General features: G+C 38.7%; 1 protein-coding gene across 1 annotated transcript in view; it reads right to left on the bottom strand.

The window, feature by feature from the left end:
- Positions 1-12,502: 12,502 nt before the first annotated feature.
- Positions 12,503-25,733, bottom strand: part of ERLEC1 (endoplasmic reticulum lectin 1) — a 31,725-nt gene continuing 18,494 nt past the window's right edge. Inside the window, exons 9-14 of the mRNA XM_047744023.1 lie at positions 23,822-23,983; positions 22,940-22,999; positions 18,918-19,042; positions 17,146-17,223; positions 15,550-15,625; positions 12,503-13,424 (exon numbers count right to left, since the gene is read on the bottom strand). Coding sequence (XP_047599979.1) covers positions 13,353-13,424; positions 15,550-15,625; positions 17,146-17,223; positions 18,918-19,042; positions 22,940-22,999; positions 23,822-23,983 — 573 coding nt within the window. The 3' untranslated portion in view covers positions 12,503-13,352. The remainder of the gene's footprint in view (positions 13,425-15,549; positions 15,626-17,145; positions 17,224-18,917; positions 19,043-22,939; positions 23,000-23,821; positions 23,984-25,733) is intronic.

Here is a 25,733-nt window from a genome sequence, read left to right on the forward strand (position 1 = left end):
CAAAACCTATCTTTTTTTTTTTTTTTCAAAACCTATCTTTAGAAATTGTTATATTCCAGAACTGTTACTGCAGGTTGGAAGGAACTGTTGTTTTGGAGGAAGGTATTCAATGTACGGCTCCCTCTCCGGGCTGTTCCCAAATACAAGTGCACCGCGAAGCGTAGAGGAACCCCTAGTCAATGCTCAGCCTGAGATCTGCACAGCCTCATCCAGCTGCTGTTTTCCAGCACCGACCAGTCATTCTGTTTGGGGGGTTTAAGGAGGAGATATGGGTTTTATTTTCTTTTTAAATTCACCTTTTAGGACTTTCTCCTTCCCTTCCTTCTCTCCTTTTCTTCCTTTATTTTTGCTATTTAAATTTTCTAACAGAAGAGAAATATCCACTCTATCACATTTTTTTCTTGTTTGTAATTGAATGCTATTTTTAGAAGTCACTACAACGTATTTCAATTATGCTTTTATATTTTTAATACAACACTGTTTTCATTCGTTAATACTCCCACGAGATAGGTTAGTCTATAACCCCTTTTTAACAAAGAACTAAGAAATCCAGTATCCTTTCCAAGATCATTTGAAGATAATTCTAATTAGGAATTAGACTTTTGTCTAAATTTAGAACTGGGTATTTATTCCAATAAGCCAAACAGCTTTATAATTACTAAGATTAATCAAGAAGATATTTCATACTTTTTAAGGTATGTATCTTTTTTGGCTAGGCATTTCGAGTGTGATTCAATAAGAGATTTTTAAAAAGTAATTCCTACTCGTAAAATTTGAACTGACAGGTTTCTTGTACAACCTTTGAGTTTGAGATGACCTGATCCATCTTTGGGAGGTAGACGTTAATAGTATAAAGAAAAGTAAGCATGTGCATATGAGGTATTCAGTCTCTGTATGCTCCTCAAGAAATTACTGATGTAACTTGCATGAAATACATGTTGGGCTAGATTCTTAGCCCTCCTTCTCGTCTATCTCTACTTCTATGCAGAGATACAGAGATAGATAAAACTTATCTCTTCGTAAGTTATATATGTCTATCTATAGAGGGAGATACAGGTAGACATATATAACTTCTCTATAAGGGCTAAACTGAGAACTAAAAATAATGAGAATTCAGTTGACTATGACTAATTATTAGCAGGGTATATTAATTAGTTCTCTTGACGCTTTACTGTGATGCAAAGTATGTGATGTATTTCAAACATTTTATAATTGTTCTGATGTTAACCTTTAGGCCAGATTTGTATTTCTGATGCTTTTAATGTTCTTTTAAAATAATGTTTGGAAAATAAAAATACTGAAAACCCTAACATTTCTGAACATCGGATTGCAGTCCTATGACTTTCCCATCCAATCATCTGAAAACCATCAGAGGGAAGTAATGATGATTATTGCACAATGGATAACAATGTGTTGACACCCAGCGTTCTCTCTTTTTTTTTTAAAAGATTTTATTTATTTATTTGACAGAGAGATCACAAGTAGGCAGAGAGGCCGGCAGAGAGAGAGGGGGAAGAAGACTCCCTGCTGAGCAGAGAGCCTGACTCGAGGCTCGATCCCAGGACCCTGAGATCGTGACCTGAGCCGAAGGCAGAGGCTTAACCCACTGAGCCACCCGGGCACCCCATCTTTTTTTTTTTTATGATTTTATTTATTTGTCAGAGAGAGAGAGAGAGCACAAGCAGACAGAGTGACAGGCAGAGGCAGAGAGAGAAGCAGGCTCCCCAGTAAGCAAGGAGCCTGATGCTGGACTCAATCCCAGGATCTCAGGATTATGACCTGAGCTGGAGGCAGCAACTGAACCGACTGAGCCACCCAGGCGTCCCTATACCCAGCATTCTCTTAAGAGATGAAATGATTGGGGCGCCTGGGTGGCTCAGTGGGTTAAAGCCTCTGCCTTCGGCTCAGGTCATGATTCCAGGGTCCTGGGATTGAGCCCTGAATCGGGCTCTCTGCTCAGCAGGGAGCCTGCTTCCTCCTCTCTCTCTGCCTGCTTCTCTGTGATCTCTGTCTGTCAAATAAATAAATAAAATCTTAAAAAAAAAAAAAAAAGGAGATGAAATGATTGTGCGTTTTTTGTTTTAATTTTTTCTCTAGTAAGTTCTATGCCCAATGTGGGGTTCAGACCCACAATCCTGAAATCCAAAGTCTCATGCTCCACCCACTGAGCCAGTCAGTGCCCTGGATTCTCAGGATCTCTTCAAAGTTTCCAGAGAGTTCTGTGGCTCAAGATCAGTGCTGCATCTATCAGGCAATGTTGATGATGTCGCTCTCTCTCTCTTTTTTTAAGATTTATTTAATTTTATTTAATTTATTTGGGAGAGAGAGAGAGAGAGCATGAGAGGGGAGAAGTCAGAGGGAGAAGCAGACTCCCCGTTGAGCAGGAAGCCCCATTTGGGACTCGATCCTGGGACTCCAGGATCATGACCTGACCTGAAGGCAGTTGCTAAACCAACTGAGCCACCCAGGTGTCCCTAATGTTGACAATCTCATCAAAATACTCTCAAGTGGTATTTCCACTGAGCTTAATGTTTTTCTGCTTCTTTCTGTCTCTTGGCAGTTCCTTATCTGTTCTGAATGGCCAGTTTCACAGTCATCCTCGGGCCCTTCCTATCACTGGTTGGCTTGGCAATCTCATCACCAACCATTTTTCCAGACAGACCCCGTGGGGCCAATCTTTGGGGCCAAGGCATATGTGGCACAAACCTCCCCATTGGTGCACCTCAGGTATAAGACTTTGATCTCACTGGGGCCAAAAAGTTTAGGCAGCATGGTGGAGGTGGCTGGTTTTAGATGAACTCAGATTCAGGATGACTAAAGACAGTTGCAACTTCGCCTCCTCTGAGCTAAAAGCTAAGAGCAAAAATGCGTATCCTAGAGTTGGTAATCTATATGGTGTGTATAAGCTGGGGGGAAACCTCAAAACTGTGGTCCCTTGACAAATAACTTAAGGATCTCTCTCTCTCTCTCTTTTTTTAAGGATCCTTCTTTGAAACTATTATTTGGAGTAGTTTCTTGGTTAGCAGCTCCATATCTGGGAGAAATACCCTTCTACGATTCCAGGTGGGAATTCTTTTAAGAAGTGGGAAGGGGGCAGTAACAGATGGACAGTGGCCAAGAAAAAGTATCATGAGATCCTGCAGAGTTAAGGCACAGAAGCTTTTTTTAAAAAAAATTTTTTTTAAGATTTTTATTTTAAGTAATCTCTATACCCAACATGGGGCTCAAACTCACAACCCTAAGATCAAGAGTCCCATACTCTTCCAACTGAGGCAGCCAGGCATCCTGGTACAAAAGCGTTCTTAAACAGCTCAGTTTTAGGGTATTAAAAATGAGCATCTGTAAACCTCCCTTTTTCATTTTCAAGTCACTCACATCCTAGTTCAAAGACTTCCACTCCAAGCCACCCGCAACACGCCTTGGGTGCTGACAGTCTTGGGTTCCTGTCCAGATCTGACTTGTGATTATAACACAGTCTTAAATAATTCTCCATAATCTAGCCAGGCCAGGCCATGGAGGCTCCCTTTTCAAAGACACCCTCCTCCTTCACAGTTCAGGGGCAATGTATACCTAGTGAGATTTTTGACTCCCAGAGAGACCTGTGTTTTCTCCCGTATCCACTGAAAGCAGTTTTCTTTTCCGTTAATGAAAGAAGCTTACGGTTCCACCAGAGAAACTTGCACCACTGTTCTCCTACTGGAGTTGAAGGAAGGCCAAGGGTCAGTGAAGATCCCAGGCCTATGGAGCGGTAGGAGAGGCAGGCAGGCGTAATCTTTGAGAGGCTAAAGAAGGGAGAGGAGGAGAAGAAAGATAGGAAAATAGCCCTCTATTCCCTCCCCCTACCTCTACAGATGGATCTGTAAGCTGAGAAGCAGGTGCGGGCAGTAATTATAATGATTTTCCATCTTCTGGCTTTCTATACCATTTAAATGCTAATGACACTCAATTTTAGATCTCTAGTCCTAACCTCTCCCTGAACTCCATGCTGGTCTATCCAATTGCCTATTCAGCATCTCCACTTGGATGTCTAATGGGCATCTCAGATTTTAACATGTGCAAAACTGAACTCTTGATTCAACCCTACTCTTTACCAAACTTGGGTCTCCTGCTGTTTTATTATCTCAGTAAATGGCATGGCAATTACCCAGTTGCGCAGCTCAATTTGTTGTCCTTGACAGTTTCTCTTGTATATCACATCCAATTCTTCGGGACAAAGCCTGAACTATCTTGAAAATAAACTCTGAATCCAACTCCTTCCTAGCTCTTCATCCCCATCCCCTCTAGCCCATGGGCCCATCGTTTCTTTCTCAGAGTATGCAACCCACCATAGCCATTTCCCAGCTTCCAGTCTCTCTCTCCTGTAGTCTCCTTGCTTTGTAACTGGGGACACTTTGGAGGTAAATTATATTTGCCATTCGTCTGATTAAAACTTAGAACAAAAACTAAGTCCTTTGCTACGACCTGTGTGGCCCTAATGATCTGGCCCTTGGTTTCCTCTGTCTCCATTTGTTTTCACTTGTACCCTACTTAATGTGCTTGGGATGCAACAAGTTTTCTGGCTCTTTCTCACACGCCTCAGTTTTGTTCCCATGTCAGGGAATTTAATTGCCCAGAAATACTTAAGCCTGAAATGGTCTTCCCCAGGGGTCTTTCCTAGTTGCCATATCCAACAGAGTTCCCACTCCATCTCTCTCTATCCTTCTGCCATATTTTGTTCATTTCATGTTTCTTACCATTACTCAACATTATGCTACTGTATTTAGTCTGCTTGGGCTGGTATAACAAATACTACAGCATAGGTGGCTTAAGTAATAGAAATTTATTTTCCCATAATTCTATAGGACCAAAGTCCAAGGTAAACATGCCCTCAGTGTTGGTTTCTTGTGAGACCTCTTTCCCTGGCTTGTAGGAGGTCACCTTTTCATTGCGTCCTCACTTGGCCTTTCTCTGTGCATGCAGGGAAAGAGAGGGGGTGGGGGAGGGAGGGAAAGAGTTGGGGTTGGGGGCTCTCAGGGTGTCTCCTTCTCTTCTTATGTGGATACCATTCCTCTGAGATTAGGGCTCCACTCTTTTGACCTCATTTGCCCTTAATTACGTCCTTAAAAGCCTTTTCTCCAAATAGAGTCACACTGGGGGTTAGCGTCTCAAATATGAATCTCAGGAGGGGTGGGAGGGACACAGTTTATAACAGTCACGTATAATTGTTTACTGGCCGTTTCCCCATTAGAATAAATCGATAGTAGGGCAAAATTGTGTCTGTTTTGTTCAGGGCCATATCCATAGTACCTTTCAGTCCTTGGCGCGGATGAGTTGTCAGCATGTAACTGTTGAATAAATGGGTCAGATGATAAATGATTGAATGGCTGAAGCCTGGAAGTGGTATCAGCCCAAATCTCTATCTGACTGGCTTTGTTTCCCCATGTTTGTTGTTTTTCATATCCCTCTCTATATTCCCAGGGTGGTTACCAGCAGGACTCTGATGAAAGGTGACACGGGTTGTGATTTAGGATTTCTGACTGTTTACTAAAGGAACTAGCTTTAAGGGCATCTTTTCCCAGGGGACCACCCTAGCTGCCCAGGAGCTGCCTGACGGCCTGCATTCATCCTCGCTGGAATTCTTTGGCCCATTATGCAGCCTGAGGACATTGAAGATGAAAAGAAACTCCTCAGCAACCACAGAAGAGTTCAAGGAGAAAAGGGGTAACTGTTTCTTGGAGGGAGAGAAGGGAGAATACCAATTACTTTAAAGTATATGGTAATTTGGGGGGAAAAAAAGTTGCAGATTTAATGAAATCCTCGTTTCCATAAAGAGATAGTTCACAGGTAATCCCTCTACGTTCAGTGCCTTTGAGATTAATTTTGCCAAAGTAAAAATATCACTTCATCACTTATGGAGAAAGTAATGAATTTTCCCTCCCCTACTCCAATAAACAGATAATTTGGCTTCTCTTTAAATACATCTAGCTCATGCCAAGATAAATTCAGTTTGTTTCTCTGAGTTCCATTTATGTGAAAGTTCCCTTTTGACACTTTCTTGAACCTCCAGCGGCTTGTAGCATGCTGGTGAGTGGGAGGTCTTTCATCCCACTCCCAGGGTGGGAACCTTGATTTTCATGCAAAGCCTGATGTTTTGCAAAATGCAGCTCGTCCAGATGCCAGATAGACCTTAAAAAGTGGAGCAGTCTACAAAGGCTGCTTTATGCCTGTCTTCTGCACCTGTGGCGCTAGGGTAAGTTGACTTGGGTCATTGCTTAAGGTTCAACACATTTCCTATCTGACTTTCGCAAGAGCTTATGAAAGCTTTTTGCTTGTTTGTTTGGCTTTGGCAACAAAGTATGTCAAAGAAATGTAAGAAGTGATTTTATGAATAATATTACAATGAGTAAAGATATGGCTGGGAATTGTGTTCTTCACAGAGAATCATAATGTTAAGACACTTTCTTTGAGGAATTCAGAGTACCTTGGAACTGGAATGTTTTTAGTTCATGGAGTTGGAGGTGGAAAATTCAGTTCTTTTCTTGTCCTGAGAGATCTGGGACTTCAGTCATGGCCCACAAATGGGGGAAATGGAGACACAGACACTGTCTTCTTGTTAGGGAGTGGTGTGGAATTTGAGTGAAAAGGCATACAAATAGGACAACATTAATTCTCCTTTTTCTTTCCCAACCATTATGAAACTGGGGAAAATACTGTTTTCCTCATAGTACCAAACACTCAAAAATCAGAGCTTTTAGGAAACTCCTCGGAATTGTGGTCGGGGAAGATTTTATAAGGTGTGGGTAAGAGAGGACGAGTGTTCATTCATTCAGCAAATATTTGTTGAGTATCAGTGTTATGCAAGGTATGAGGAGAAAGTCCTGAGAACGAAAATAAGACATATTCTTTACCAATAAATTAAAGATGAAGGAATTATTTTTATCATTTACATAATAAATATAATCTGGTTCTAGATAAATTGCCAGTGCCCTTGCATTGTTTACCAACACTAAATGATTATCGGAGAAGGGAGGGTTTGAGGACATTTAACAGAGCCAGAATTCCCAAGGTGACACTTTAATCTTATTAGTGAGTTTCCTTTGCCAGATTGTGGGTTGCATTAACTTAAAGAGAAGTTAGTGTCATTCCATGATTTAAAAAAAAAATATTGTATGGGGAAAAAAATGAGTACCATACATTCATGACAAGATAAAAATCAATCATTTCGTTCAGCATTTTGCTGAGCCCTTTGGGAGTGTTCCTTCAGGTGGGAGGCGATGGCACAGAGAGGTTCATAGGGCAAAAGCTGGTTCTACGAATAGAAAGCTCTGTCATATATTATTTACAAACATGGACTCCACAGTCTGAACTGATTCCAAACCTGGCTCAGCCACAGGCCTTTGAGTTCCCCTCTTGGAGCCTCATTGTCCTTATCTGGGAGTTAAAGATAGTAAGGCCATCTCACGGGGTTGTGATGACAAGGTGTCTGAAGTGTTTAGCATAGTGCCTCGTATTTATCAACGTGCAGAAAGTGGCAGCTACCATTTTTATTATAAAAGCAGAGTCTGGGGTAGTCTGTCATCTGAGATTCAAGGAATAATGACTCAAGATTGTTCACAACTGGCTTGTTTGGGGCTGAAACACTTTCTTGAAGGTGGTTGACAAAAGCTTTTCCAACAAATGATTTCTGTTACTATGACTTAAGAACACTAAAACCTATAAATACAAAAACTAATTCAGGGGTGGGGCGCCTGGGTGGTTCAGTCCGTTAAGCGACCGACTCTTGGTTTCAGCTCAAGTCATGATCTTGGGCAGTGAGACTGAGCCCCCTTTAGGGCTCCATACTTAGCACGGGGTCTACTTGAGATCCTCCCTCGCCCTTTGCACCGCTTCTCCCAACCCATGCCCATGCTTTCTCCCTCCCTTTCTCTAAAATAAATAAGTAAATAAAATCTTTTTAAAAATTAAAAAAAAACAACAAAAAACTGATTCAGGGGGAGAATGACTCCCAATTTCCTTGACCCCCTGTTGACATTTAAATCTATAGGTAATATTTAAAGCTCTGATAGAATTCTTTAATGAGTAAATCATGGGGCACCTGGGTGGCTCAGTTGGTTGAGTGTCTGACTCTTGGTTTCGATTGGGGTGTCCTGATCTCAGGGTCATGGGATCCAGCCCTGCACTGGGGCTCTGTGCTCAGTGGGAAGGCTGCTTGAGGTTCTCTCTCTTTAGCCTCGCCTTCTGCCCCTCCCCCACTTGTGCTTGTTCTCTCTATAGTAAGTAAATCCTAAAAAAGAAGTCTTAAATGTGTAAATTTGCTTTTACTGCTATTAAGGACCACTGGTGACTAATTTGCAAACTAGTATTTTATTTTGAACATAGAAGCTGGTAAAACCTAACAAAGTTTGCTATTTTGGTCTATCTTTTGAGTGAATTTAGAGAGAAGAGTAGATTTGACTAATTGGGTTTTAAACCCCAAGTTGTTGGATTTTAAAGGAATTTTTTAAAAAGAATTTTTATTTATTTGACAGACAGAGATCACAAGTAGGCAGAGAGGCAGGCAGAGAGAGAGGAGGAAGCAGGCTCCCCGCTAAGCGAAGAGCCCGATGCGGGGCTCAATCCCAGGACCCTGAGATCATGACCTGAGCAGAGGCTTTAAGCCACTGAGCTACCCAGGTGCCCCTTTTATTATTATTATTATTATTTTTAAAGATTTTATTTATTTATTTGACAGAAATCACAAGTAGGCAGAGAGGGAGAGAGAGAGGAAGAAGAAGGCTCCCTGCTGAGCAGAGAGCCCGATGTGGGGCTTGATCCCAGGACCCTGAGATCATGACCCGAGCCAAAGGCAGAGGCTTTAGCCCACTGAGCCACCCAGGCACCCCTAGGTGCCCCTTTTAAAGAAATTTTGAAAAAAAAAAAAAATCATTTTTGGTGGTAGATCACTTTTTTTTTTTTTTTTTTTTTTTTTTTTTTTTTTTTAAGATTTGTCAGAGAGAGAGTACAAGCAGGGGGAGTGGCAGGCAGAGAGAGGAAGAAGCAGGCTCCATGCTGAGCAGGGAACCCCATGCAGGGCTTGACCAACTGAGTCACCAAGGCACCCTGCACTTTTGTTTTTTAACTGAAATATAGCTGACACACAATGTGGCACTGGTTTCAGGTATATAGCATAATGATTTGACAGCTCTATACATTATGCTCTGCTCACCACAAGCATAGCTATCATCAGTCACCATACAATGCTATTACACCGTTGACTATATTCCCTATGCTATGCCTTTCATCCCTGTGACTTATTCTATAGCTGGAAGCCTGTATCTCCCACTCCTGTGAGAGTTTGACCTTTAATATCATCCATTTACAAAATCAAAATTATGTACTATACAGGAAACTGTTTTTTTCCTTAAATTCAAGGCAAAGTACAATGTAGTCTATTGAAAGGTACCGGAAAGGAATTTAATAGATTTGAAATATATACACTGTTATACGTGATGAGACGAGATGTTGAGCATTATTTTACACTCTCACCAATGTCTTCCATAGGTGAGATGGTTACCATTTCCCTAAGTTTTACTAGATTTACTTGCTTTTGGTGAATACTTTTTGTTTCAAATGTAAAAAAAGACTTAAAATGCTTAAAAATTTACAAATAGGTATGGACGCACAACACTACAAGCCCTATATTCCACTTGTGAGTAATTTTGGCTTTCTTCTTTTGAGTTTTGAGACTGTCAGGAGAGAGGGGCATTTTCTCTAAGTGTTAAAGAATGGAATTCCGATAGTCTTCATACTGAGGTTTCCTCTAATTGCCAGGGAGGAAAGCAGGCTCATTCTTCCTGACGCTGCAAAAAATCATTTAAAAAACCCCTGTTATTTCTACTAGAGAAACGTTGTTAGATACCGGGACCACAGTGGCTGGAGCTATGGCAGGTGAAAAGTAACCTGTTAACCTCTCACCCTGATTGGTTATATACCTAATAATGTGTGGTCTTGATGGTAATATTTAAATTGACAATTCCATTTTCTGGAAGGTGATGGAAGCAGTAATTTAACCTGCAATGCTGTATATGGTGGAAGTAAATAATGATGGTATCTCCATCACCTCCACTGCACAGATAATGCTTACCCTTCTCTCAAATCATTTGGTTATTAAACAAAACCTGATTTATGAATGACTCTGTATATTACTGTTAGTCCACCCATTAAATATTAAATAAAAATAAAAGCTTAATTCCTTTTTCGCAGATGAAGTTTTATAGAATTTCTAGTATTTTTCCCCCCATAATGCACTGGATCATCTTGTCTGCTTATACAACCTACTTGAAGACTACTGGCCTGTGAAACAAAGCAAGCCACCCGGTATGTAGTTGGCCCTGGTTCCTCTACTACCCCTGCCAAACAACTGAAAAAAAGAAATGGAGAATGGATTTTTGCTTAACCCATGTCACCATGGCAACCTATTTTTGAAAACTTTTACTTCAGTAACTTTACTAGGAAGGGAATTTTTTTTTTTTAAAGATTTTATTCATTTATTTGACAGACAGAGATCACAAGTAAGCAGAGAGGCAGGCAGAGAGAGAGAGGAGGAAGCAGGCTCCCTGCCAAGCAGAGAGCTAACCCACTGAGCCACCCAGGCACCCCCTAGGAAGGGAATTTAAAATCAGATCTTAGGATAGCTGATATTTTCATTTCAAACTGTGATTGCATGTCCTATTTATTCAAAACGCAATAAGTCTTGATTTTCATTTTCCTGTTTAGCTTAAACCCTTTTAGGTTAGATCTTTGGTGCTACTAGGTCAGCAATTTGGCCTGATTGTGTACTAGTTTAAGAAGTTTAAGAGTTGTCAGAAATCAGGTCAGGACTTTGTCAGACTGGGTGAGAAGTATTGCTCACCAGGGGAGATACACAAAGCTTACTATTCAGGTAACTGAGATAATGTTGCCCTCTGTTGCTAAAGTTCCTTTTGGTAAGGACATCAGGATATAAACTAGAGCTGGGCATAGGCCCCATCTAGTGGTGACTCAAAGAAAAGCAGGTAAAGCTAAAAAAAAAAAAAAAAAAAAAAAGTCTTGCCCCAGTCTTTCTGTACAGATGAGCTACTAGTGATTTCCCTGAAACTCTTACCAGGAGGGTTAGAACGTGTGAAATTGTTAAAAGTGAAGCTCCTACGTCTGTGATTCTCCACTGGAGAATATATTTAAAATAAAGGGGATCACTCAGTTATTATGTTTAAAATGCAGATTATACTCTGTCTGTATGATCCGATCAGGTAGCTCTGGGACAGCACCCGCCTTCATAGACTTCTCCAAGTGCATCAAGTGTATTATAGACGAGCCCTTTCCCCTTCCTATTAGGAACTCAGTTACTTCTACAGAAGAGAAGCAGCCTGCACAGCAGAGGTGGCCACACAAAATTTAGAGCTCAAACAAGATTTCACAGACTACTAAGGAACCTAAGATTTAGAAAGAATATGGAGATAGCTGGCCTAGTCCTTCCTTCAAAGAAGTTCAAACTGTTACCCAAACAGAAAGCTTATTTTTTTAACTTATTTTGAAATAATTACAACTTCTCTTTTTAAGTATCTTCTGCAGTAAACTATCCAAATAGTTTTTAAGATTTTTTTTTCTCCCTCTTAAGTAAAGAATTTGACCTAAATATTCTAAAAGTATCTTCTGGCACTAACCTTTCACAGTTCTCATTCCCTCCCTTCCTACACCTATAATCTAAATGTGGGTAATTCTGTTTGTCTAATTAATTGTTGTAAGAAGCATGATTTTATATTAAAGAACATTTTTTTTTTCTGTTTAGAGAGAGTATGCAAGAGATGGGGGGGAGAGAGGGAGAGTATTTATTGTTTTTAAAGATTTATTTATCTGAGAGAGAGAGCCCATGAGAGGGGACAGTGGGGGGAGTTCAATCCCATGACCCTGAGATTAAGTTGTGAGCCAAAATCAAGAATTGGATGTTTAACTGACTGAGCCACCTAGGCGCCCTCAAAGAAAAAAATTTTAATGGCTATAGTCTGTGATCTTACTCTATTATCAGGAGACAAGGGCAATATTAGGAAGTAAACCAACTCTTACTGGGAACTGGTACTGGGCCTAGGCTTTTACTTACAGGGCAAGTAAGGCACTACTACAACTATCTTCTAAAATGAGTAGTCTCTCTACCAGAGGAAGTGAGGCTCAAAATGTTATTGATCTGTGCAGGATCACACAGCTAGAAATTAAAGAGAGTATCTGGGATTTCAGTTTGGATGCAAGGTCTGTGTTCTTTCCGTATGTGCTGCTTTGCACTAAAATCTACAAACAGACCTGCAATAATCAATTGCATTAACCACTTCTCAAACGAAAATATCTTTGGCCAGAACTACTGAAAAGGAGGAAAAGTAAAGCATTTTATAGCCACTATTCTGTCCTTATTTAGCTATGTACATCCAAAATACAACAGGATAATGTTCTGTGCAACACAGTGATGGAGAAAATAAAGGAAAGGAATAATCTACTATTGACTACATGACAACGCTGCTTGTGAACTTTTTATTCACTTCAAAATAAATATTGTGCTGTAAAACTGTCCAGAACTAAAATCTGTAGTATACAGCAGGCAAGTATAAAGGCTGGCCAGCACAGTGTGTTTCGTTGGAGTAAACCATTCTAAGTCAAGAGAGAAGAATGTCTGTCTACACCAGGTGCATACACCTCGGGGAAAAACACATTCACATCAGGGAGAAAGAAACAGATTAAAAGTTCCAAGAGAGAAACAACCTCTTACAAGTAAGAGTTTCTTGAGATTAACAGAAGTGAAGAAAACTTAAATGTTGTGAGGCTCTATTATGTGCCTGGTAGAGAGCAGTTTAATACCTGGTAGAGAGCAGTTGCTAAATAAAAATTTGTTGAAAGGATTTCAGGCACTAGAATTTACATATTTTACATGGTCTCCGTTTTAAACAACCTCCGATTTAAACAACCTATCAATTTCCTTCTTCATTATCTTTAGTTCATTAACTAGTTATATATACTATAATTTACATAATAAATCTATTATTTAAAAACTTTCAATAGGTACAATTATGATCTTTCATTAGGCTGGACTGTGAATTGCCTGGATGAGATTTATTTTGGAATCACATTATCCAAGCAAGAAATACAATCAGTTCATAAGACACAAAAATGAAAGAAGTGAGACAATTATCTGCCTTAGAAGTTTATCGATAACCTCTTATATACACATACATATTCACAAAGTGGTTGAGAGTCCTTTTATACGATCCTTTAGATGAGGTTCAATGGCTGAGAACTCTACAATGAGACACATGGTTGGACAGAAATCATGACTGTCAATGATCTTTTCTTTCCCTAAACTTTATTATCCTTTAGTTGGGGAGAGAAAGAAGTCCATTTTCATCTGCTGTATCTAAGATTTTACAGATCACTGGAGATTCAACCTAAAGACAAAAACAATAAAGCCATTAAAAAGTTGCTAAACTGAATACGTTATTCAGTGTTCTTCTGCATGAATACATATGTATAAATCTGTTAAATGTATATTCACAAAAATGTAAAATTTTCCCAAAACTGATAAATAATATCAACCCATACATGCAAAAAGCTCTGTGAACTCTGACCAGGAAAAATACAGAGAAAGCCACTCTTAGGCATCGTATAACCAAAGGCAAGACCATAAAGTTTCTAGATAGAAACATAGGATAATATTTTCTTTTTAAAAAAATTTTTAAAGATTTTTATTTATTTGAGAGAGAGAGAGCGAAAATGAGAGAGAGAGAGAGAGAGAGCGCATGAGAGTGGGGAGGGTCAGAGGGACAAGCAGGGAGCCCGATGTGGGACTCGATCCCAGGACTCTAGGATTGTGACCTGAGCTAAAGGCAGTTGCTTAACCAACTGAGTGACCTAGGTGCCCTAGGGTTATATTTTCATGACTTTGGGGTAGCAACATTTCTTAGAACAAAATAAAGCACTAGCCATAAAAAGGAAAAACTGGTTAAAATAAACTTGATCAAATAAACTTTTGCTCATCAAAAGACATTAGGAAAATAAATAGGTAAGCCACAGATTGAGGAAAGAAAGTGTGCACTATAAATAAAAGAACTCATATCCAGAATGTATCTGAACTTCTAAAAATAAGAAGACAAACAACAACAATAAAAAGGGGTAAAGACTAACAGATGACAGAGTCTCCTTGACCAAACTGAAGTAAGGATCCCCAATTCCTCTTTTTGGCTATGCCTCTTCTTGTACTTGTGCCCTGTAGTCCAGTTGTTGCAAGAATCCTGATAAGCCAGTGTAGAGAGAACCCCTCACCCTCAACACCTAATCATCCATTCCATAGCTCATCAAATTCCTCATCTCTCACCTTTGAGAGCTGATCATCCTGGCCTGTCTTCAGCAGTAATCCTGTTGACTCAGTTAAGCTGATGTCTCCTTTTAGTAATTTTCCATCCACTGAGCCACCCCCACGCTGCCACCTTCTGCTCACTGGCTGTACATCCCCAGCTGTCTTGGCTGTATGTAGTGTTACGCTGGATCTCTCTTTTCTACTGTGAAAGTCTTGACACACTTATTGCCAACAGTCCTGAATAAAGACTGTTTTAATAAGTGTCAGAATAATTTTTCTTAAAACAAAAACAAAAACAAAAAAACTTGGCTAGGTACTTCACAAAGATCTATGAATGAACAATCACAAGAAAAGCTGCTCAACACCATTTTCCATATGGGAAATACATATTAAAATGACTAAAGTGGCTAAAAGAAAAAAAGACTCCGGATACCAAATGTTGAGGAGGATGTGGAAGATGTATTACTGATGTATTACTTGGACTCTCATGTATTACTGGTAGGAATATAAAATGGTACAAGCACTTGGATGACTATTTGGTAAAAGCTAAACATGTATCTAGTCTATAATTTAGTTCCACACCTAGGTACTTACCCAAAAGAAATGAAAATACATGATCACAAAATGACTTGTTAAAAAAAATGTTCACAGCAGCCTTATTCACATAATAAAAAATGAGAAACCCAAATGTTCATATAGAAGAATGAATAAGCAAATGTGTATACAAATGAATACTATTCAGTACTAAAAAGAGAATGAAATACTGGAGTGACATGGCTGAGTCCAAAAACATGCCAAGTTAAAGAGGGCAGGCATAAAAAACAATATACTGTATGATCCCATTCATGTGGAATAATAAAAAAAAAAAACAGGCAAAACTGCTCTATGGTGTCAGGAAGAAGAAAAGGGTATCTCTGGGGGCTGGGGTCTTGACATAAAAGGGGTATAAACCATTTTTCTGCAGTGACAGATACCTTGTTTTGGGTGATAGTTCCATCGGTATATAAAATTATCAAAGTGTATCAAACTCAACACTTAAGATCTCTGCATTTTATTTTTTGTAAATTGTACCTCAATAAAAAAGATTTTAGCTTTTATGAGATGGTATGGGGACTATATTAAATTTCGGAGATTACTGAGGGTCCTTTCAAGACTTAATTCTTAAAAACAGAAACATGTTCCCAAACTGAATTCCTGAGTATTATTTTTGTACTTACCCCAAGGATATACTGACAGGAGTGAGGCTCTAGCATATATACAGTAACAGCATGAGGAGAATCTGATTCTTTACACCTGAAACAGAGAGCACTTTATTTTTATCTTTTTCAAGATTTTATTTATTGATTTGAGAGAGAGAGATCACAAGTAGGCAGAGAGGAAGACAGAGGAGGAAGCAGGCTCCCTGCTGAGCAGAGAGGCCAATGCGGGGCTCAATCCCAGGAACCTGAGATCATGACCTGAGCCGAAGGCAGAGGCTTAACCCACTGAGCCACCCAGGAGGCCCCAGAGAGCACTTTAAAGTACTGCCCAAACCATACAAAAGTATTTTTATTTTAAAAAGACTTAATTAATTAATTGAGAGAGCGAGCGCACATATGTGCACACAGGTGAGTTGGGGCGGGGGTAGGTGGTAGGGAGGTGCAGAGGGAGAGGGAAAGAGAATCCCAAGCAGACGCCTTGCTGACCCCAGAGCGTGACATGGGCTTTGATCTCATGACCCTGTAATCAGGGCCTGAGCTGAAATCAGGAGTCAGCTGCTTAACCAACTGGTGTACAAAAGTATTTTTAACTATTTTCCTTTTAAGCTATACAAATCTCATGTAGGTAGCCCTGTATAACTTAATATAATAAATAACTGAAATAATATAATTTAAAAACCATTGTAACTTACAAATAAATAATTATATTGAAATAATTTTAGTATTTATCTTTAAATATTTTACTTATTTATATTAGCGAGAGCACAAGAGTGAACAGAAGAAGGGGCAGAGGGAGAGGGAGAGAATCTCAAGGAGATTGCACCCTTAGGACGGAGCCAGATGTGGGGCTCAGTCTCATGACCCTGGGCTCATGACCTGAACTGAAACCAAGAGTCGGCCACCCAGATGCCCCAATATTTTATTTATTTTTAAAAACAATTTTCTATATCTTTTAAAGTTTCTTGCTCTCTTCCTCTTTCTTTCCTTTTTTTTTTTTTTTTTTTTAAGATTTTTTACTTATTTAACACAGAGAGAGATCAAAAGTAGGCCGGCAGGACGAGGAGGAAGCAGCCCAACACGGGGCTCGCTCCCAGGACCCTGAGATCATGACCCGAGCCGAAGTCAGAAGCCTCAATCTCTGAGCCACCCAGGCGCCCCTTCCTCTTTCTTTTTTTCATCTCTGCAACCAATGTGGGGCTCAAACTCTCAACCTCGAAATCGAGTCTCATGATCCACTGACTGAGCCAGCCAGGTACTCCAATTTTAATATTTTGGAATAAAGTAATAATTTTATATTAAATCAATCCATATATTATTATGCATAAATATAATTATTCACAATTATATTTTACATTTATATAAATTTTTTTTTTAAGATTTATTTACTTATTTGACAGAGATCACAAGTAGGCAGAGAGGCAGGCAGAGAGAGAGAGGGAAGCAGGCTCCCCGCTGAGCAGAGAGACTGATGCGGGACTCGATCCCAGGACCCTGAAATCATGACCTGAGCTGAAGGCAGAGGCTTAACCCACTGAGCCACCATTTATATAAACTTTTACCCACTGGAAGCAGATTAAAGAGAAGCATAAAGCATGAACTGATGGTCCAACTTACTTTAGTTTTACAGTGACCTGTCTTGGTTTGTCAGTTATATCACAAATATCTCCATTCCCATAAAAATGTGACACCATCCTAAATCAGAGAAACACACAAGTTTTATTAACCAAAACTTCATTAATTCAGAGTAATTGTAATGGGGAGGGTGAGAAAATGGTTAGAGGGATCAGTTTTGCATTAGTTATAAAATATTTTTAGGGTCATGTCACCATGAAAATCAGATTCTATAAGGAGAATATAAAACTGAAATACTGTGGAATGATTTAATTAATAATCTTCAATTTGCCTATCATTTTTTGTGTACAAACAGTTAAGGTTAAAGGGTTTTTTAAAAAGTCCTTTTGAAGTGAACCATTTCTTGAGCCCTGTGTATTTACTTTGTGGCACATTTTTCCCTTTTTGCCATCCTCCAGCCAGCTCCACTCATTAAAAGACTGTCATGCAGGTATACAAAAGTAGAGCCTAGGTTAATATACAATTTCCAGATGAGCAGGATCTAAAAAATTTTTTAATTTCGCTAGCCTTATGCTCCTGTGCTTCAATATGCGTTGTTCATAACACCATGACCTACTTCCACATGAAACATACCTGAATGTAAGAAAAGTCAATCTTGTTTAGCATATTCTAATACTTAAATGCCCATCGCTTAATTTTGCTAACTTTGATTCTGGTTAGCCCAAGAAGTCAATACATTCTTTTTTTTTTTTTTTTTTTTTAATTTTATTTATTTATTTGACAGACAGAGATCACAAGTGGGCAGAGAGGGAAGCAGAGAGAGAGCAGAGAGCCCGATGCGGGGTTCAATCCCAGGACTCTGAGACCATGACTTGAGCCAAAGGCAGAAGCTCAATCCACTGAGCCACCCAGGCGCCCCCATTTTTTTTTTTTTTTAAGATTTTTATTTTTAACCCAATGTGGGGCTTGAACTCACAACCCTGAGATCAAGAGTCCCACTCTCTATGGACTTATGCAACCAGGCACCCTGAGGTCAGCACACTCTAAAAACAGAGTCTCTTAATGCCATCTGTGCTAGGAAGGACAAAGTTAATACCCAAGAAAGAAGAACGAATAATTTAAGATTGTCCAAGTAAGAGACTACAAGAAAATTAAAGCTTAGTTATTCTTGCTGTAACAAGATGTAACTCAAAGAAGTTGTGAGATAGTTTTTCAGAGAGCCACTGTTTATTTTCAATCATAACCTCATAGAGGTCAAGTGACAAGGGAAATGCTAGAATAAATTAAAATAGAATTAACTAACTTGAAAAGGTAAACAGGACACATGGAAGAGGCAATGCTTTCTAACAGCTTTCTGACCTAATGGCTGGAATTAAGCCAGTGTCACAAAACAGCCCCCAGCACTCTCTCTCACCACACCACCACCGCTGCTAACGGCAGCCGCCAGAATTTACTACAAGCTGTTGCAGGCACTTGTGTTGCATACATGATCGTTAAAATGTCATAACAATCCTATGAGGCAAATGCCCGTAAACAAGAAAAATGAGACTTAAGAAGATTATGTAATTTACCCAAGGTAGTAAGTGAAGAGCCAGCATTTGAATCCAGCCCCCCACCCCCATTTCCGAAACCCACCACTTCTGCAACTGTGTTCTTAACTGTGTTCTTAATTATCTTAGGAAAAGAAAACTATTTTAAAAGATGTCCCTGAGAAAAACTGACTGGAGATTTTACTTAAGTGTTTAAATTTTATGCTTCTCAATATTCTGAGTTTTAAATATTCTAATCCAGAGGCAAATAAGGTTAATCTTTACCTGACTGTCTGGGTACCATCATCTTGAAGGTGATAGGCTCTAGCAGTATTCTTCTTAGCCCATTCAATATGCTCTTCTTGGTTCCATGTACCCACAACCACAGAGGTCTTCCCACTATCTTTGTCCTAATATATGAAAAGGTATTTGTAAGGAATCCTTGATATCATCAAGTACACATTTATCCCGATGGCCTGTAAGTTATAGTCCTTATCTTCACCTGCACGCTGCAGACGAGTGTTTAGATGTCAGTCAAACAATGCTAGTCAAGTCTGTTACCTTCTTTGTTCCGTGTTTCTCTGAATAATCTAACTACTTCCTGGTCAGGCTAGCTCCACATGCAGTTATGTTTGACTCTTTTATTTCCTTCCTCTCCTACATTTATTGGTTTTGTCCATTGTTTTCCTGGAGATGCTCTTGGCTTCAGACTCTTCCTCTACATTTCCAATGCCAGCATCTCAATTAGGTATAATTTCTCATACCTAAGTGATGTAACTGCATACTACTGTGATTCTTTTTTTTAAAAAGTAGGCTCCACACCCATCATGGAATGCAGTGTGGGCTTAAACTCCCCTGAGATTAAGACTTGAGCTGAGATAAAGAGTCGGACACTTAACCAACTGAGCCACCCAGGTGCCCCACTACTGTGACTCTTAATTAAATCTCTGGCCTATATCTCTTATCTGCAGACCCACTGAGCCTACCTCCATTCTACTTCTATTCTTTCAAATGCCAATCTGCAAGTTATATGAGTATTCACAGTACTTATTTGATATCATGCTTATTTCTGTATCAAGACTGTCTGTTCAGAAACTTCCTTCCCCATTATGTTAATTTTTTTAAACACGAACTATATACTGTCTTATATGAGGACTTCTCTCCTTTTATTTCCTCTCCCTTCCCTTTCTTCCTGTCTTCCTTTCCTTCTTCATGTTTCATGCTAGGCAACATGCTGAGCACTAGAATTTAGCATACATGTGATTAGTAGAATTAGATGAAAGAGGTAGATGAAAGAGGCACAGCCATTGCTGTTAGCAGAGCTTACTGCCTAGTGGAAGAGACAACGATTTAACATTCTTTTAGCAACCAGACTGTAAGTTACTAGATAGACAGGGACTGAAGCTGCAAAGTGAAATGTTTAAGAGGCTGGACATGGGGAAGTCTGGGTGGCTCAGTGGGTTAAGCCTCTGCCTTCGGCTCAGGTCATGATCTCAGAGTCCTGGGATCCAAACCCCCATCAGGCTCTCTGCTCAGCAGGGAGCCTGCTTCCCCCTTTCTCTCGGCTTCCCTCTCTGCCTACTTGTGATCTCTCTCTCTCTCTGTCAAATAAATAAATAAAATCTTTGAAAAGTCTTTAAAAAGAATAAAAGAGGCTAGATATGGAGCAAGACTGCCTGCGTCAGAACTCTGGTTTCATCATTTACTCCGAATGTGGTTTTAGGCAAGTTACTAAACTCATATCCTCACCTTGGAAGAACAACAGTCACCTCTTAATGGTTGTTATGAGGATCGAGTTAATATGCATACTTAGAACAGTGCCTGGTATACAATGAGTATTATATTTGTTAGCTACTATTATTTGTTTATCTCCCAAAGCTCCTAGCAGAGTCCCTCAGAAAGTTCTAGTTTATATGACCTTGGGCAAAATGAGTTTGATAAAACCTAGTGTTGGCAAGTGTATGGAAAAAAAAAGTCATGTGTGTGCATGTGTGTATTTTAAAGTCATTGTTAATGGGAATGTCTTCAACTTTTTGGAAGGCAATGTTATATATTTATTTATATTTATTTATATTATTTATTTGCCAGAGAGAGAGCACAAGAAGGGGGAGCGGCAGGCAGAGGGAAAAGCAGGCTCCCCGCTGAGCAAGAAGACTGATGCAGGACTCAATTCCAGGACCCTCAGATCATACCTAAGCTGAAGGCAGACGCTTAGCCAACTGAGCCACCCAGGCGTCCCTGGGAGGCAATATTCAGTATGCATACATTTTGACCAGCAAATCCATTGCTAGAAATGTGCCTTATGAATATACTTGCAGATGTTTACCAACAAAACTATTTATAAATGCTCACTGAGGTGCTATCACAGCAAAAACTGGAAATCATTCAAAGATCTGTCAGTAGAGATCTGGCTAAATACATTGTGAGTATAAATATCCTCCTCTGTACCTGCTAAAAAAAAAAATGAGATCAGCTGTTGATAGCACAGAAAGATCTCCAAGATACTAACTGAAAAGAATAAGTGCAGAACAGTGTATTTACTAGTTATACTACCATTTATGTATATGCCTTTTTTTTTTTTCTTGAGGAGGGTTAACTAAGAAAATGTTAACAGCAATTACTTTTAGGAAATGGGACAATGGTGGAGGAGAATTTTACTATTCACTCTAAATTTCTGGAGCATATTCCTTTAATTTAAAACAACGCAACTGGGGTGCCTGGGTGCTCAGTCATTAAGCATCTGCCTTCGGCTCAGGTCATGATCCCAGGGTCCTGGGATCCAGCCCTGCATTGGGCTTCCTGTTCAGCAGGAAGCCTGCTTCTCCCTCTCCCACTCTCCCTGCTTGTGTTCCCTCTCTTGCTGTGTCTCTGTCAAATAAATAAATAAAATCTTAAAAAAAAGAAACAAAAAACAAAGCAACTAGGTATTATCTGGGCTATAGTTAGGTAATATTTTTTTCTATTAATAAATATTATTAAAAATAAATGAAACTTCTACATAGTAGCAAGAAGAAGTGAGAAGAAGAGTCAAATGGCATCTCTCAGATTTAAGCAGAGAAATAAAATCTCCTAGTTTACAGATGCCTCATAAATTTGGATTGATTTAAATGTGGAAGGTTGAGTTGATCTTTCCTGTTATGATCTGTCTTGGAATTTAAGACTGACTCACAACATCTCAAGAAGGTAAAGACAGTGTTTGTTTTTTTTTTTTTAAGATATTATTTATTTATTTGACAGAGAAAGAGAGAAAGAGATCACAAGCAGGCAGAGAGGCAGGCAGAGAGAGAGGGCGGAGCAGGCTCCCCACTGAGCAGAGAGCCAGATGCAGGGCTTGATCCCAGGACCCTGAGATCATGACCATGAGCCAAAGGCAAAGACTTAACCCACTGAGCCACCCAGGCGCCCAAGACAGTATTTTAAAATTACTAGTTATTATTTCTTTGGGGGAAGAAAAAGAGCTGTTTAAAACAGCCAGATGAATATTTATTAATTAATGTTTGTCTTCAACGTCTAGCAGTTTACCTTACCAAACAAGGTACAATTATGACAAATAAACTTACTGAAGCCTGAAGTTCAGAATTTAAGCAGTTTGGCTAAGTGCAGAAGAAAATGCTATCTGATTTATGAAATTAGACATAAAAGGAAGAATAAAAGGCTAATTGTACAATCTTAAAACTTATTTGATTTTAAATTTGGATGATACGGTATGTTCTTTTAGCTGAGAGAAACTTTCTGTATTTACCCTATTTTCCTAACCTGAGCCATAACATACTATTTTACTACTCACTTTATTAATTTAAAAAATTTTAATGACTAATTTCTCAGTCAAAGCTAGAGATCAGTCACAATAGCCTATTATTCCTCCAGAGTCACAGTCATACAAGAATCTGAGGAGTTAATAAACGTTACTTTAAGATGAGTGACTTAGTTAAAACCAAGTTTTCCATTTTCTAGAACTCAGAGACACTTTGAGTATTTTCATATTAAAGTCACTTCATGGGGCGCCTGGGTGGCTCAGTGGTTGAAGCCTCTGCCTTCAGCTCAGGTCATGATCTCAGGGTCCTGGGATCGAGTCCCGAATCGGGCTCTCTGCTCAGCAGGGAGCCTGCCTCCTCCTCCTCTCTCTCTCTCTGCCTGCCTCTTTGCCTACTCGTGATCTGTCAAATTAAAAAAAAAAAAAATCTTTAAGGAAAAAAAAAATAAAGTCACTTCATGATTAAAATGCCATTCCCCCTCCTTTTTTTCACAAACGATTTTTAAAATTTTAATCTATCTAGTGGTAGAATGATATAAAGGCTATTCTATACCTCATGATATTGATGTACATGTTTGCCATAGCAGAATTCATATTTCCACCAACCAACGCCCTATAGGAAAGAAAACAGATCAAGTTACACAAAGAGAATGGGGGATTGTGGTCGTCTCAGTATTGCCATATGAGAATAACAGAAATATATATAACTAGAAAAATTTAAGAGTAATAATATGGTTGAAAATTAAAATAAAAATTTACTGAGAAATAATGTTATACAGTGAAAGATGATTAAATATACTCGGTGTGATGTGCACTGAGTAATGCACAGGGTTGTCAGATCACTACATTACATATGCCTGAAACTAACATAATGTCAACCACACTTCAGTAATAAACAGGAAAAGGAAATTACTGAGAAATAATAATTTAAAAAAGACAAATACAGAGAATAACTGCTGTATTGCCTTGGTAAAATAAAATAAAAATTCCACTTAGTGTATTTCCCATTGAAATTATTAGTTTATTAGGGGCAGAATTTAACCTTTGTAGATATTAACTCAAGTTTTAAAAGTGATTGCCACATAAATAAAACGTAGGCTATTCAATCTTTTTTTTTTTTTTTTTAAGGCTATCTAGTCCTTGATGCCCATTCCAGCAATCAATCAGAATCCCACATGACTTAGTTGTATGTATTTTCTGTCAAGTAAAGGTCAAGTTTAGCTTGTAAGTAAAGGTCAAGTTTTAGCTTATGAGCAAAGGAAATATAATGGCTATTACTTAGATTATAGTAAGATGCAGACAGAAAATATCCATTAGGAGGCTTCCAGAATCCTGCCATTTCTCTATTGACAAAAACTTTTTTCAGCCCTGTGACTAAATAGCACGTAACTGAAGGCTGTTAGATAAATACTGAAACCAAAGGTTCACTTCTCACCCCATGAAAGCAGTAGGAACCACTAAGGAACTCTTTTATGAGTTGGTCATCTGTCAATTTGGATATGTGGGTTGTTCCAACAGTGAGCATAGGCTGAGAACCAACAGCAATGGGTTTGTGGATTGCTGGAAATCTCTCTTCTTTAGTGGATTGCAACTCTTCCTAAAATTAAACACATATGTTAAGGGCTTCTATATCATACTTTTTTTTAGTTATGATTTTAATTATTATTTTTAAACTGAAGGAAATTAGGAAAATAAAAGTTGCCCACTCATTTTTAATGTGTTTTAAGAAAATGAGTTTTGTAACACTTAATACAATAGAGAAAGCTCTAGACAAATTAGTTCCCTCTATCAGGGGGTATGATGGCCATTCTTAACATACAGGGATAATTACCATTTCATATATTTTGTTTCATTTTTCTTTTTTTTGATCATAGCAGCTAAAGTTATTTCAATGCAAGTACCTAAGCTATGCAGTATTCCACTTTACTAAAAAACACACACACATTATATATACACAAATACAAAGAAATATACACAAATAGACATCAGCACTTTTTTTTTTTTTTTTTTACTATTTCTAATGGGACTGTAAAATTCCACAATTCTTCTCAAGTACAATCTGATAGTATATATCAAAACCTTTCAATATGTGCTTACCTTTGACCTATTTCTAGAAATTTATCTGGAGTAAAGGATCACCACTGATGGGGTGCAAAGATTTAGCTCCAGTGACATTCAGTGTGGCATTCTTCATGTTAGCAAAAAATTGTGGGTAACAAAAATATTCAAACCAGTAAATAATTTAAGTAACTTTTGGTACTTTAAACAATGGAATATGTGAGTTAATTAAAATAATATTATAGATGATTATGACATAGGAATATAAAAAATGATATATTGTTAAGTGAAAATAAGTGAAGATATTTTATATATTTACACACAAACGGAGCACACAGTTTGGTCCTAATTATTATTTTTTTTAATGTATATCTCTGCGTGTGTATGTGTCAAAAAAAAAAAATTCCCAAAAAGACTGAAAGGAAATGCACTAAAATATTATTTCACCACTTGTTAGATTTTGTCTCTATATTTAGTTCTGGAAAATGTGGTTACTATGGGTAAATAAAAGACAACAAGAAGGGTAAAGAGGAGCTGAGTGGGAGTAAATACGAATATTAATTATAATTATTAAAATGTAGCAGGATCTCATTGTTGTCCTGAAGGATACTGCAAGTTGGTAAAGAAAGACATCCACTAAAGGGTGCAGAGAATAGCAGATTCAGAGAGGGAGTGGTGATTCAAAGAGATTTTGATGAAGACTTGAAACATGAAGACTTCATAAAGAGAAAACTCTTGGGGCACCTGGGTGGCTCAGTGGGTTATGCCTCTGCCTTCGGCTCAGGTCATGATCCCAGGGTCCTGGGATCGAGCCCCGAATCGGGCTCTCTGCTCAGTGGGGAGCCTGCTTCCTCCTCTCTCTCTGCCTGCCTCTCTGCCTACTTGTGATCTCTGTCTGTCAAATAAATAAATAAAATCTTAAAAAAAAAAAAAGAGAAAACTCTTGATTCTTGAAACATGAATAATTTCTGATTTATGTAAATGTCTGCAGGTTTCGTGTCTGTGTACACATACACATGTGAACCTGAGGAAGACATAAGAAGGGCAAAGACATGGGCTGTAAAACAGTATTTAAAACTAAAGAGAAAGAGGTACTTACTGGTAAAAAATTGCATAATTCTAAGAAATTTGGATATTATGGATTTTAGGCAAAAATATGAGATTAGATTTTTTATCAGATTTAAGTAATACTGTCGCAGTAGCAGGAAGGGAATAGTAAGAACAAATCCTGAGGTGGGGAGCCACTTTGGCAGTTGAAGTAACCCAAGGCACAGAGGAAGAGACTCTAA

This window comes from Lutra lutra, chromosome 9 (genome assembly GCF_902655055.1).
Source record: "Lutra lutra chromosome 9, mLutLut1.2, whole genome shotgun sequence".
Taxonomy (NCBI): Eukaryota; Metazoa; Chordata; class Mammalia; order Carnivora; family Mustelidae; genus Lutra; species Lutra lutra.